Raw genomic sequence first — 13,810 nt, 5'->3', positions numbered from 1 at the left:
CACACATATACATATGCATACATATGTATATACACACATACATATATGTGTAAATCTTGAAGCACTAAATGAAAGTTAGGTATTTTTATTGTTGAATATTACAAGTCAACCACAGGTGTTTATTTTGTATGGAACCCATATGTTATGTGCAGTATTTGTGGAACAAGGTGAATTGCTTCAGACTGGGATTTATACTACTATTTTAGTTTTTTAAAGGCCAATGACATTGGTCATTTATTTCTGTGACACCAATAGGCATGAGAAGGACCCGTGCTAAAATTACAAGTGTAAAAGCATCTTTGAAATGTCTTTCCTTCGATGCCATACTTTTTTTGGTGAGGCAGTTGGGGTTAAGTGACTTGCCCAGTGTCACACAGCTAGTAAGTATTATGTGTCTGAGGCTGGATTTGAACTCAGGTCCTCCTGACTCCAGGGCTGGTGCTCTATCCATTTTGCCACCTAGCTGTCCCATGCCATACATTTTGAAAGTATGACTCTGCCCTTATTTTCATCTGTTAAATATGAAATCTGGTTTAAATGGTACTAAAGCTGAAAATTAGTGTCTGCAATCTCAAGGAGAGATTTTGTAGTTGGCATGTTGTAGTGATAAAAATTCAAACTTATTGATGTAGTTTTATTTACAGATCCTCCAGAATATAATTGAATAGTTCCAGGGATTAAATTCTTGAGTCAGTGCCTATTTATTTTTTTATAACATACAGATTTGTAATTGTGTAATGCAGCTACTGGAACCTTTCCATTGATTTAAGTGCCAGGGTCATCCCAAGTTATTTTATTAAAAATAAATATATCTATTCTGAATGGTAGAGCAAGCTAATCTCTCAAATATTTACGTGGGCAGGTATTACAGCTTACTTTCCATATAAAAAAGATGATTCATAGACGCTAGTATGGAGCCCAATATAGTCATCACAATCATCAAACATTGGTTCGGGCTGGGGCATTCTAGTGAGGTGAATATTAGGAATGAGTAACTGGTTAAAGTCAATTATTGCTTTGGATAGTGTCTTTTTTAAAAAAAATTATTTATTTTTAGTTTTCAGCATTTACTTCAAGATTTTGAGTTCTAAAATTCCCCCCCCCCCATCCCCCAGATGGCATGCAATCTGATAGAGGCTATACGTGCACAATCATATTAAACATATTTCCACATTAGTCATGTTGTGAAAGTAGAATCAGAACAAAAGGGAAAAACCACAAGAAAGAAAAAACAAAAAGACAAAATAGTGTGTTTCAATTTGCAGTCAGACTCCATAGTTCTTTCTCTGGATGTGGATAGCATTTTCCATCATAAGTCTTTTGGAATTGTCCTATCAGGGGTGGAGAACCTGTGGCCTTGAGGCCACCTGTGGCCCTCTAGGTCCTCTAGCGTGGGCCTTTGACTGAATCCAAACTTCACAGAACAAATCCCCTTAAAAAAAGGATTTGTTCTGTAAAACTTGGACTCAGTCAAAAGGTTGCACCCAAGGACCTAGAAGGACAGAGGCAGTTTCCCCACCCCTGTGACTTAGATCATTATATTGCTGAGAAGAGCTAAGTCTATCACAGTTGGTCATTGCACCATGTTGCTGTTACTGTGTACAATCTATGTACAATGTTCTTCTGGTTCTGCTCACTTCACTCAGCATGAGACCATACAAGTCTTTGCAAGTTTTTCTGAAGTCCACCTGCTCATCATTTCTTATGCAACAGTAGTATTCCATTACAGTCATATACCACAACTTGCTCAGCCATTCCCCAATGGATGGGCATCCTCTCAATTTCCAATTCTTTGCCACCACAAAAAGAGCTGCTGTGAATATTTTTGTACATGTGGGTTCTTTTCCATTGTTTATGATTGAAAGCATATGTCTTAAAGGTGATTTTATAATGTAGTCATCCAGGAAGCATTTTTTAGTTTCTAGAGCACCTTCCACTCTTCTCACTCATAATTAAAAAATAGAGCTCACGTTCTACTTCCTTTGTGAGGCCTTTCCAGATCGCCAGCTCTGCTGCAGTCTCCTCCTTGAAGCTCGCCTCTATAATGAGTGATAGATTGTAAGCTCCTTGAGAACCAGGACAGCTTCATTTGTGTCTCTTTACTATCCATACTCTGGTATAGTGTCTTGCACAAGTAAGTGCTTAATAAGTGTTTGTTGAATTGAATTAGTGATTGGCCATATTACGAGTACTTTCCCCCCCTCTCCTCACAGGGGCTTTCCTAGATTATCTGCAGACAGTGCCTTTTCCTTTTTTCTTGTCTGCCATATTTGAGGGATGACAACAGCGCTCATAATACATCTATCATGTGTATGCCTGAAACTAAGAAATTGATTTTGGAGGTAAACAGATCTTGGACCATTGGAATGACAGATATGAAAAAATTTTAAATAGCCTTTACACGTTTAGTCTTGTAGTTTGGGAAAGTAGCTATCATGTAAGATGAAAGATGCGAAGGTTATGTTGTCTGATTAATTTTGTCTTGGGGGAAAGAAGCTACCCAAAAAGAACTGTCAGACTGCTTCCAAAGATGTGGAGTCAGATGATGTGGGCTTGGATCTCAGCTGTGCCTCCTGCTATCTGTGTGACCATGGTTAAATCAGGTCTTTCCTTTTTTTCAAAACGTGGAGGTTGGACCAGATGGTCTCTAAGGCTTCTGACAACTCTAAATCCTGTGATCCTGACTGAGAGCAAAGATGTTTGGTTTATTCTTTGTGATTAATGTTGTTTTATGTACAAAGGAATATGTGAGACAGTCTTATCCAAGGAGATAAACCACATATTATTAGAAATCGTTCCATGTGACCCTCACAGTAAAAATTGCTGCTGTTTATTTTTTGACCCATCCTTTATTTCTGTTTAGATACTAACATTGTACATAGTGTTTTAATTAGTAATTTACCTCCCTTAAGAACATTTCTAAACTAGGATCTGACAGTATGACTAAGGCTCCTTCCAGCTGTCCTGTGATCCTAGGTTCACACCAGTGGTACCTGTAAGTACCTGTTTAGTTGGAGCTCCTTGTTACCTAAGGTGAACAAAACTGAACCAGGAATGGTCAGACTAAAGAATATTATCTGTTCTTAAGGCTCTAAGGTTGAACTCCACACTTGGAGGGATAACAGAGCTAAAGGTGTATAAGCAGGAGCAAATGAACTCTTTCATAACATGCCAGTATTTTCAAAGTAATTCAGTAAAAGGGAGCGAAAAGCTCATGGTCTTTTAAATTTTCCTTTTACTGAAGAGTCAATATGAACTTAAACTGAATAAAAATATTACCAGTAGAAGGTTCAGTTTACTCATTCTATGTACCAAGTCTAATTAGCAACAATTAATTTCAACCAACACATGTTAAATGCTCTTATGTCTAGGGCTCTCTGCTAGGCTCCGGAAAAGCAGATTAAACACGCTGATTAAGGAGAAAGAAGACAAGTAACTGATGAAAACTATGGTCCAAAGGAGACATTCAGGCAAAGTGCTCTGACAAATCTGAGGTCAGAGAGCTTAGGGGAAGTAATATCTTTGCCAAGAAAACCCCGTGGGTAATATGGTCCACGGGGTTATGAAGAGTTGGATGTGACTGAACAGCTAAACAACAACAAATTATTGTGTATATTATTCTCTTAGTTCTGTTTCCCTTCTGTATCAGTTTATACAAAGTTCCCTATGTTCCTAAGAATTCCTCATATTCTTTCATTCTTGGAGTGCATTCCATTCCATTTATATATCATAATTTATTGAATCATTCCTCTGTTGATGGGAACCTGTTTTGTCTCCAGTTTTTTGTTATTACAAAAAGTGCTGCTGTAAATATTTTGGTATATGTGGAGGCTTTTTGTCTTTGACCTTCTTAGAAATAGAATAGCAAAATCCGCAGGTATGGACAGTTCAGTGATTTTATTTGCCTAATTCCTAACTGATTTCTGGAAAGATTGGGACTATCATATAATTTTATCTTGTTGGTTGTTTTCTGTGAACTGTTTTAACTCTTCCTTAATTCAGTTCAAAGAAAGTTTGTATGTGTCATACTACAGTATTGCTCTTTATTATAATACTAACTTTGAAATGAAATCCTTCCTACCAAATAGAGACATCTGGAAATGGAAGCGAACTGTTCTAGGTGATGAAAGATGTGGGGGTTTAACTGGCCTGATGTTTCTGTGAAAAAAAAAAAAGTAATGTTGCAATTAATTTTCCTTTTATTTTCTTCTTTCTACCTCTCTGGAAAATTAGTAGAGAGCTTGGCACACAAATTATAAGCAGCTTAAATAGCTACTATTTATATGGAAAGAAATCATCCAGAAATCCTTTTACTTGGATACAAAGACTTCATAGTTCTAAAACTGAAAGGTATCTTAGAACTTGCTGTGTTTTGATCTTTTGAAAGAGAAATTAGACCAATTAGAAATTAACCAAAATTGTATGATGTGTCTTCAAGTAGTTTTCATTTTGAAAAATAGGACTTGAAAAAATGGATTAAATCTATATGTCATGTGGGACAACTTTTCCCTTTGTAAAGTAAGACAATTAAGGACAATACAGTACTGACAAATTTTTCCTCTTTATAATTCACTCTTACCTTTTCTTTAGGCTAAATTTAAATATTTCTGAAACACAGTCTCACTTTATTGTGTACTTGTCTCATTTTATTACTTGTCTTATAATCATTCACTTATAGTGTCTCCTATGAATAAAAATGCGTATTATTACCCAGAGAGGGATTGAAGAGGTACACAGTGGGTTGGGGTAGGTTACAGCAATGAGCTTCCTAGAAGAAGGGAAGTGAAAGATGTCATGAAAAATGAATGATAGTTTAAAAAAAAAAAAAGATTGATCACGTGATGAGAGCAAGAGGTGATGTCAGAAGAAAGCCAGGAAGGCCTTCATCATGTTAAGCAGTCCTCCCAAGCATTTGTTTAGGGGCACGTGGCCAAGAGTCACAAAGGATGGGCAGGCCTTGGGTAGGTGGTGGTTTGCGTTGTTGGAGAACACATCCACATGGTGAGCTCACAGGCAAGTCCACTGGAGTCTTTTGGATCTGACTCCTGTAGTAGATGCTGACGTTTCTAATTGCACGAGGTTAGAGTCGGGAGGGACTTCAGAAGCCAGCTGTCTAGTCCATTTATGTGGATGAGAAGTCCCTTTCCAGCACAGCTGATCAGTGAGTGGTGTTTTCTAGAAGACTTCTGGGGATGGCAAATCTATGATTTCCAGGGAGAGCCTATACTACTTTGGAAAGGGCTAATTTTTAACAGGTTTTCCCCCTATATTGAGCATAAATACATATACCTCTCTAATCTCCATTGGTTTCTTCTGTTATGTCTTCTGAGGCCAAGTAAAAGGAGTCCCTTCTAGGCATGAGAGTTCTTCATATACTTTAAAACAACTGTTATGAGGCCCCCTAATTCTTCTCCATGTAATTTCCACAAGCATTTATTAAAGGCCTACTATGTTTCAGGATGCTCCATTCTTCACACAGCTGCCAAAATGATATTACGAAAGCACGCGTCTGACCAAATTACTTTCCTGGTCACTGAACTCTGGGGGCTCTGGATTACTAGGATCAAATGTAGATGACTGTACTCAGCATTTAGAGCCCCTGACAACCTGGCTTCAGCCTACCTTTCTGTGTTTGACACATCATTCCCCTTTCTGCATTCTGCAGTTCAGCCAAAATGGCCTCCTCATTGCTTTGGTCTATCCCCAGTGCCTGGAATGCACTCCCTCATCTTTCAGCTCTACCTTGTAGAATCCTTGGTTCCCTTCAGAATTCAGCTCGTCGACCATTTCTTACTGTAGGCCTTTCCAGGTTGCGTGTGTGTGTGTGTGTGTGTGTGTGTGTGTGTGTGTGTGTGTTTGTGTGTGAAAGGGAGAGGGAGAGATATATATAGACTGTGTGTGTGTGTGTGTTTGTGTGTGAAAGGGAGAGATACATAGACTCTGTGTGTGTGTTTGTGTGTGTGTGGTATGTGTGTATCAAGCATCTTCAGAGGTGTGTGAAATACTTGGGACAAGCAATAATTTTGATTTAGTTCTGCTTTGTGATAGCAGTGGTTATACATATGTGTTTCTATATAATACCAGGCTGGTTCAGAAGTCTGACCTTCAGCAAATGACCCCTAAATTAGTTGCTTACCTCATCTTTAGTGAGTTCTTTGTCTGTTAAGTGCTAGATTTCCTGCCATAGAGGTGTTTCATTGTTTGGTTTTGTTGTGTTTTGAATTCTCTGGTTTGTAAAAATGGATATCACTCTATATAAATGTGCAAAAATAGTATCTCTTAAAGAGCACACTTTAGTGACTGTTAGAAATAGTGCTGCAGCAGTTAAGTGTCATTCAAACCCACATTTGAAAAGAAAGATCATTCCTATCAAAACACAAAGAAAAGTTCCATTGAAAGCACACCTCCTTCCCCCCCCAAAACAAAAACAAAGCCACAATGCCAAGAATTGACAAACTACTGCTGTGAAACAGCCTGATTAATTCTCAGAAAAGGAGGAGAGCCTTTGGGAGGGATCTGGCAGCCAGGAAATTTAAGCCCTGGCATGTGGGGCGGGGAGTGTCTGGCTAGCAGCCAGCGAACAGGTTCTGCTGCCCTGAACTGAGTGCCATGGTGAGCAGTCGTAGCCTTGTCTGGCTCACTGCTGACCTGATCAAGGGCTGAGCGATGTCCCTGGACAGAACTCGGTGCTACTTTGGGACCTGGTGAATTTCTTCTCCATCCTGATTCATCATAGCCTGGTGCACTGGCGTCAGTTACTCAGGAGGATTTCTCTTCATAAAGCGCAGGCCTGACCTCTGCTCAGTAAACTCCAATGGCTCCTCATCACCTCCAGGATAAAACATGAAATTCTCTGGTGTTCAAGGCCCTTTATCACCTGGGTGTCCCTTCCTCCCTCTCACCTTTCTGGGCCCGTTTACTTGCCCCCTTTTTGATTCAGTGTTGTCACTTATCTGTGCTTCCTGGCTTACTTAAGTTCCAGCAAAAATCCCAGCTTCTACAGGAATCATTTCTCAATCACTCTTAACTCTCATACCTTCCCTCTGTTATTTCCTGTTTATCCTGTACATAGCTCGTTTGTAGAAAGTTATTTGCATATTGTCTCCCCCATTATAGGCAGCTCGGAGACACCATAGTGCATAGAGCACTGGGCCTGGAGTTAGAAAGACCTGAGTTCAAATCCAGCCTCAGATACTTACTAGCTGGATGACCCTGGGCAAGTCACTTAACCCTGTTTGCCTCGATTTCCTCATCTGTTACATGAACTGGAGCAGGAAATGGCAAACCATTCCAGTATCTTTGCCAAGGAAGTCCAAATAGGGTCGTGGAGAATTGGACGTGACTGCAACAACTGAACAACAACTGCCCCATTAGATTTTGAGCCTTTTGAGGGCAGAATTTGCCTTTGCCTTTCTTTGTGTCCCCAGTGCTTAGCACAGTGCCTGGAACATTGTAGGTGCTTAATAAATGCCTGTTCTCCTTAAGTCTTACTTATTCACTAGCCGTACTTACTTTATAATGAGTTTTGTCTTCAGATAAAGACAAATTGATTTTTGATGCATTCTGAGCCATTGTTAGCTATAAATTAGTTTACAACTGTGGGGCAAAACAAAGGGGACACTTGAACAAATATCCCTTGATGGAACAGTGAGTCTATACTGAAGCATGCTCTCTCTCTCTCTCTCTCTTTTTCTCTCTCTTGCCTGCCACATTTCTTTGCAAAAAATAGGTGCTTAATAAATGCTAATTGAATTAAATAAAATTAAATGCCTCTTATCTAGAAAGCGCATTCAAAGATGAAACCAACCAGCCAAACAAACATCAACGATTCTTTCCCTTAAGAAATTTGCATTCTCTTGGGGTAGCTAGGTGGCGCAGTGGATAGAGCACTGGCCCTGAAGTCCAGGAGGACCTAAGTTCAAATTCGGCCTTAGACACTTGACACTTACTGTGTGACCCTGGGCAAGTCACTTAACCCCAATTGCGACCCCCCCCCAAAAAAGAAAGAAACTTGCATTCTCATGTAGTAGGCAGAACTAGAGTTGGGCCTTGAAGGGAGAGAGAGAGATTTTTCACAAGTGCAGATGAGAAAGGTGTGCATTCCAGGTATGTCGTCAAGTTCATGCAAGTGCTTCAAGACAGGAGAGTAGAGGATAAAATGAGGTCAGAGAACAGCTTGGTTAGATATTCTGTGCATGAGAAGAAACAGTGTGAAATGTGACTGCGAAGTGAGGTGAGTGTCAGAATGTGGAAGGCCTTTAATGCCAGGTGAAGGAAGAGGTTTTGTTTGATGATGTAGGCAACAGTGGACTATCATGTAGAATAAAGTTCACAACTGTAGATTTGACTGACTTCAGATCTCAAGCCATCATTCCACTCTTAGCTATGACTGTTGATCTGGAAACTTCAGTGTTTCAACCTTATCATAGTAAAGTTTGGATATTGAGAGGTTAGGGGTGGATGGAAGGAATTGTTGGCATGCAACTAGATAGGATACAGATTCTCATCCATAAAAGTTGGGTTCAGAGTAAGTTTACTTAGGGTTTATGTAAATAGCTCACATTATGTAAGCCAAATTCACAAACATTTTTCACCATTGCATATAGTTTGACTTTATGTTGACTTACTGCATATAATAAACAATATTGTATTTGATAATATGTAACATTTGCATTACTTAGACAAATCATCTAAACATAGAAAATGTAAACAAAAAAAATTGGGTTCTGCTCCAGCCATACTTTATATGGAGTGACACGAACGTGTTCAGTAACTTTAATAGATAATACTTTGTGTCAAGGTTCCTAAAAGTGTTTTCTTCATCAGGATGACTGGCAAAGTTAAATTATTTCCACTTTGATATCAAAGATAGGAATGTTACTAACTGGAGCAAGCAAATTTAACCATACCAGCTCAGATGAAGAGCTAACTACCAGTACCTATCAATGCCAGACCACTGCTTCCTTGCTTTCTTTTCTTATGTTTTGGATTTCAACAAAGAGACATTCCATCCATAATTTTCTTTTCTTTGCACAGCTTATCCCCCATAACCATAAGGTACCCTCTTCTCTGCCTCTTATATAGTCTGGGCTGAGCTTATAGGTCATCTACTCTTTTGGCATGAATATGGTGAGCCCCTGGGAATAGCAATCCACTGGATTGCCTAAGAAAGGGTAAACTGGCCCATTTGGAAAGAGAGCTAGTCAAAGCTCCCATGCCAATCAGAATGAGATTGACCTTTGAGAGGCCCATGCATTTCCAGCCTCATTGAGCTAGGAGACCTAGTCCTTTAAAAAAAAAAAAGGCACTTGTATTAGCCACTTCCTCATCATTTCTAATTCTATTTGCTCTTATGTATGTAATCTTTTATTTTAACTTTTGGCCATTTTAAAACATTTTTTCTGCATTTTTTTTAGAGGACTACCCTAATGGCACTTGGCTTGGTGATGAGAATAATCCTGAAATGAGGGTTCGATGCGCGATCATCCCTGCTGACATGCTGCACATTAGCACCAATTGTCGAACAGCAGAGAAGATGGCGCTAACATTACTTGATTATCTTTTCCATCGCGAAGTTCAGGCTGTCTCCAACCTCTCTGGGCAGGGAAAACATGGGAAAAAACAGCTTGATCCCCTCACCATCTATGGAATTCGTTGTAAGTATGTTTCGTGCGTTGTATTTCTGCAGCACTGATAGGTTTAGTAGATTTGCTTCATGTATGTATACATCCATTTGTTCTTAGAGATTGGATTGTTCCCCCCTTCTCTGGTATTAGAATGGAAGAGGGAATTACAGAAATACCTTTTCAGTGGATAGTGTTTTGACATTATAGGTGCAGTTATTAGGTTAGGTGAACATTTTTTAAAATTAGATGTGGGCTAATGCCATGCTCTAACCATAGGCATTTAGTGTGTTAATATGGGTGACTGAGTTAAAGATGGCCCCCAGACAGTTGAAAGTTCTGTATCTGTGTGGTTGATGGGTATCCCTGGGGATGAATAAGAATGGAGTTGCAAGCAAGCCTTCTTCCTCTCTGCCCCATCAGAAGTATCATTTCCACATCTAGAAATGAAGAAAAGTAGAGAGACAACTCTAAGCTCTAAACTCTGACCCTACATATGGGAACAGCTCTGCTTTTCTCTACTTAATTCTAGGTTTCAAGCTTTTGTCAGCCAGGAATGATGTAGTAGTAGGCATTATTCACATTTCTCTTCAAATTTTTATAGGGATTTCCCTCTGAAACAATACAACACTTTGGAAAAAACTTAGAACCATGTAAATAACCCCAAAATGGCATATTAGAAAAAATAATGAGAGTTGAGACTTGAGGAGAAAATAAGAAGAGGAAAGTGGATCGACCTATGGGATTGTAATGAAAACTTGATGTTTTATTTGAATTTTTCATTTATACATTTTTTCCATTGACATATTATTTGACGTGGGGTTATTTCTATTTCATTATTCTCTCTCTCTGTGTCTCTCTCTGTTTCTGTCTGTTTGTCTCTCTGTCTCTCTGTCTTCTTTCCCTTCCCTTCTCCATTCCTCTCTCCTTCTCTCCTCTTTCAGTCTCTGTCTTATTTTTATCTCTTGGGACCTCAGTTTCATTCTAATTTTAAAGAAGTCTCTCCCAGGGTTATTGTGAGCATCCAATGAGTTAATATTTGTCAACTGCAATATAAATGCTAGTTATTATTGAATTTCTAAAAATGCCATTCACTAGGAACAGTGTTCCTTGAAAGCCATACACCTGAACTGATATATGCAGAACTTATCAGAAAAGCAAATAGGAACCCCTTAAGCCTGAATTACCAAGAAAACTTATTTTTTATTTGGTTGTTGCTCCTCAGGGAGCATCTAATCTAATAGTAATAGGAAGAGAAAACATATTCTTATCTATCTATCTGTTTATCTATCTAGCTATCTATCTACCTGTCTAATAATCTTATGATCTCTTAGAGTAAAAATGACTCATCTCCAGAGGATCTCTCATGCCAGTTTGTGGAATTTCTCTCATATACTTACTCATGTTCTAACTTGAATTACAATTGTATGTGTAGACACACACACACACACACACACACACACACACACTCACACTCACTCACTCACTCACCCACACTCTCATTCATCCCCCTTATTTCTTTCCTTCCTTAGGCGATTTTAAGTTCCTTGAGGACAGGCACCCTGTTGTTCTTCTTTTTATCTTTAGTGCCTCTCATGGTATCTTGTGTAAATTAGCTATGTGTTAATCAAGCACGCTATGCTATCAAGGATTCATGTATTGATCCATTTGAGTGGTCCTGTTACTCATGCAAATGCAGCCTCGTTCCACGTTGAGATGGTATTTTAAGTTGCTGGGACCAAAAATATTCATCATATGGTGGCTAATATCCTAGCCGAGGCTAGTGTTTTCACAGTGGACACCAACCTGGTGTCTACTCAAAGCTTTCCCATCTCGGGGTAGGACTTGACAGAGTTTGGGCTCCTTTAGCACCACCCTCAGCACCCAGGGTCATCTCTGTGGTTCAATGAGGTATCAGAATAAGACGTTAGTGGTCTCGTCAGGAGAAACCACCTTTGCCTACCTCTTTATAGAACTTGATGGAGTCACGATACAGAACGAGACATATATTTTAGGACGTGGACAACAAAGAAATTCTTTTGCTTGACTCTGCAAATTTGTTGCAAAGATTTTGTTTTTATTTTTTCAGTGGGGAAAGATGTGAAGGAGAAAAAAATTAATGCTTACTAATTTGAAAAAATTTTAGAAAAAAGACAGCCAGTTTCATTAGACAATGTTAAAAATTTCATCGTTGAATGGCATTTGGTCTACATCAACCACATATTCTCCAAATGTATACTTAGACTACTGAACATATTTATACAGGCAGTAAAGAATTATAGGCCTCTTTCTTCCAAGGGCGTTGGCTGATTGATTTCGCTGTTTTAGTACTATCATGCTGAATGTAACACATGCTATGAGTTCAACTTTCTCATACCACCATTTGTCTCAGAACTAGAGTCTGGGTCAGCTGAAAGAAAATATGATTCTGAAACTATTGCATTTAGTCATTGTACTTGGACCCACTGGAATAAGAAGAAATGTAGACATATATGTCCACACAGAAGGTCACAAGTTTAAAAGAATTGTCATTTCATAATATTTTTAAATACAGGGATGGCTAATTATTTTGGCTTGTATGTTTCACTCCCACCTTCTTTCTTAGTCACCTCTTATACATTCAGTCACAAAGATTTGGTGGGTTAGCAAGAGGAGATATAAATAGAAAAACAAATCATAATCCAATTTTTTGTTGTGAATAAACTAGGGAGAAAATTTTTGTTGATCTGCAAGTGTGTTTTCATTTGTTAATGTAAGAACATCATTGGTTGTCGATTTTTCTCCCAGTATACATGTAGTCTCAAGGTCTAACTCCTAATTTTATATATTTGACCTCCTACCCCTACTCTCCCTAAAAAAGGGGGGGGGCAGACAAGTTGGTCCATATGCCATTAAAGATAGTTTCACTGATGTCTTTCCTTTTCCTTTTCCTTTTTTTTTTAAATGTGGCAGTTACTACCCAGTATATACCCTGTATATCATTCCATCCCTGGAACTCTCCTCTCTAATAAAGAAAAACAGTTTGGCAAAACCAACTGATAAAATGAAGGCGTGAAAGCATAAATAGCGGAGGAAGAAAGTATATTTTATTAAATGTCCTTTGGGTCCAGGATGCCTAATTGCAATTCATTTGTTCTGAATTCTTTTTATTTGTTAGCTCAATATCAGTCTTATGGTCTTATGGCTTGATGACAGACTGTTACATTTGTATACCATACTTTGTTCAACCGTTCTCCTATCAGTGGCCACCCACTTATCTCACATTTATTCTGAAGATAGCTTGCTTATTTGCTGTCTTCTCCATTAGACTGTAAGTTTCTCAAAAACAGGTAGTACCTTTTGCCTTTCTTTGTAATCTTCAGCATTTAGCACAGTGCTTGGCACGTAGTAGATACTTAATAAATATTTGTTTACTGACTTACTGTTCTGTGGGACAGCTAGCTGGTGTGGTGGATAGAGTGCTTGGCCTGGAGTCAGGAAGACTCCTCTTTGTGAGTTCAAATCTGGCCTCAGTTACTTGCGTGCTGGGTTATCCTGGGCAAGTCATTTGACCATTTGTCTCAGTGTCCTCATCTGTCATATGAGCTGGAGAAGGAAATGGCAAACCACTTAGTATCTTTGCCAAGAAAACCTCAAAGAATCAGACGTGACTCAAAAATGACTGAACAAAATTGTTCTAATTGTGGCTATTTTGTTGTAGCACTAAGTACGTGAGTTAAATACTTTATGGTGTAGCATCATACTTTACGGTGTATTGATTAGCATGGGCCAGACATTCACATATCATTCATAGAACTCAACTAGGTCAGATTTTAGCCGACTCATCGTTGGTGCTATAGGAGGGCGAAGGAGTTTGTGGTGGATGGTAGGATACAGAATAGAGACTACAGAGCAAATATGGTATACCCTCATAACAGCGACTGTGATGTGTATACACTCTATCAGCACATTGGATCTGTATGGCAGTCCTGCACGATAAAAGGGCAAGTAATAATATTCCTTAAAAAAAAAAAAAAAAAAAACTAGTCAAAAAGGTAAAAATTCAGGAAGGTTAAGCATCTTGCCTCAGGTTATATTTATAACCAGGACTTGGAGTCAAGAGTGGAACACAGGTGTGATTTCTACTCATGCTCCTTCCAGGAGGTGCCATGCCATCTCCCTGCACAGTAGCTGGAGACACAGAATGA

At 38.9% G+C, this 13,810-nt stretch overlaps 1 protein-coding gene across 7 annotated transcripts in view; it reads left to right on the top strand.

Annotated features, from left to right (window-relative positions):
• The window catches only part of BANP (BTG3 associated nuclear protein), a 254,011-nt gene that overhangs the window by 87,442 nt on the left and 152,759 nt on the right, over positions 1-13,810 (top strand). For all 7 annotated transcript variants that reach the window (XM_027847684.1, XM_027847683.1, XM_027847681.1 and 4 more), the window contains one exon: positions 9,417-9,656. In XM_027847684.1, the coding sequence (XP_027703485.1) occupies positions 9,417-9,656 (240 nt within the window). The remainder of the gene's footprint in view (positions 1-9,416; positions 9,657-13,810) is intronic.

The sequence above is a fragment of the Vombatus ursinus genome, unplaced genomic scaffold, assembly GCF_900497805.2.
Source record: "Vombatus ursinus unplaced genomic scaffold, bare-nosed wombat genome assembly UNPS02005286.1, whole genome shotgun sequence".
In the NCBI taxonomy this organism is placed as follows: domain Eukaryota; kingdom Metazoa; phylum Chordata; class Mammalia; order Diprotodontia; family Vombatidae; genus Vombatus; species Vombatus ursinus.
This window is presented reverse-complemented; position numbering and strand designations above follow the sequence as displayed.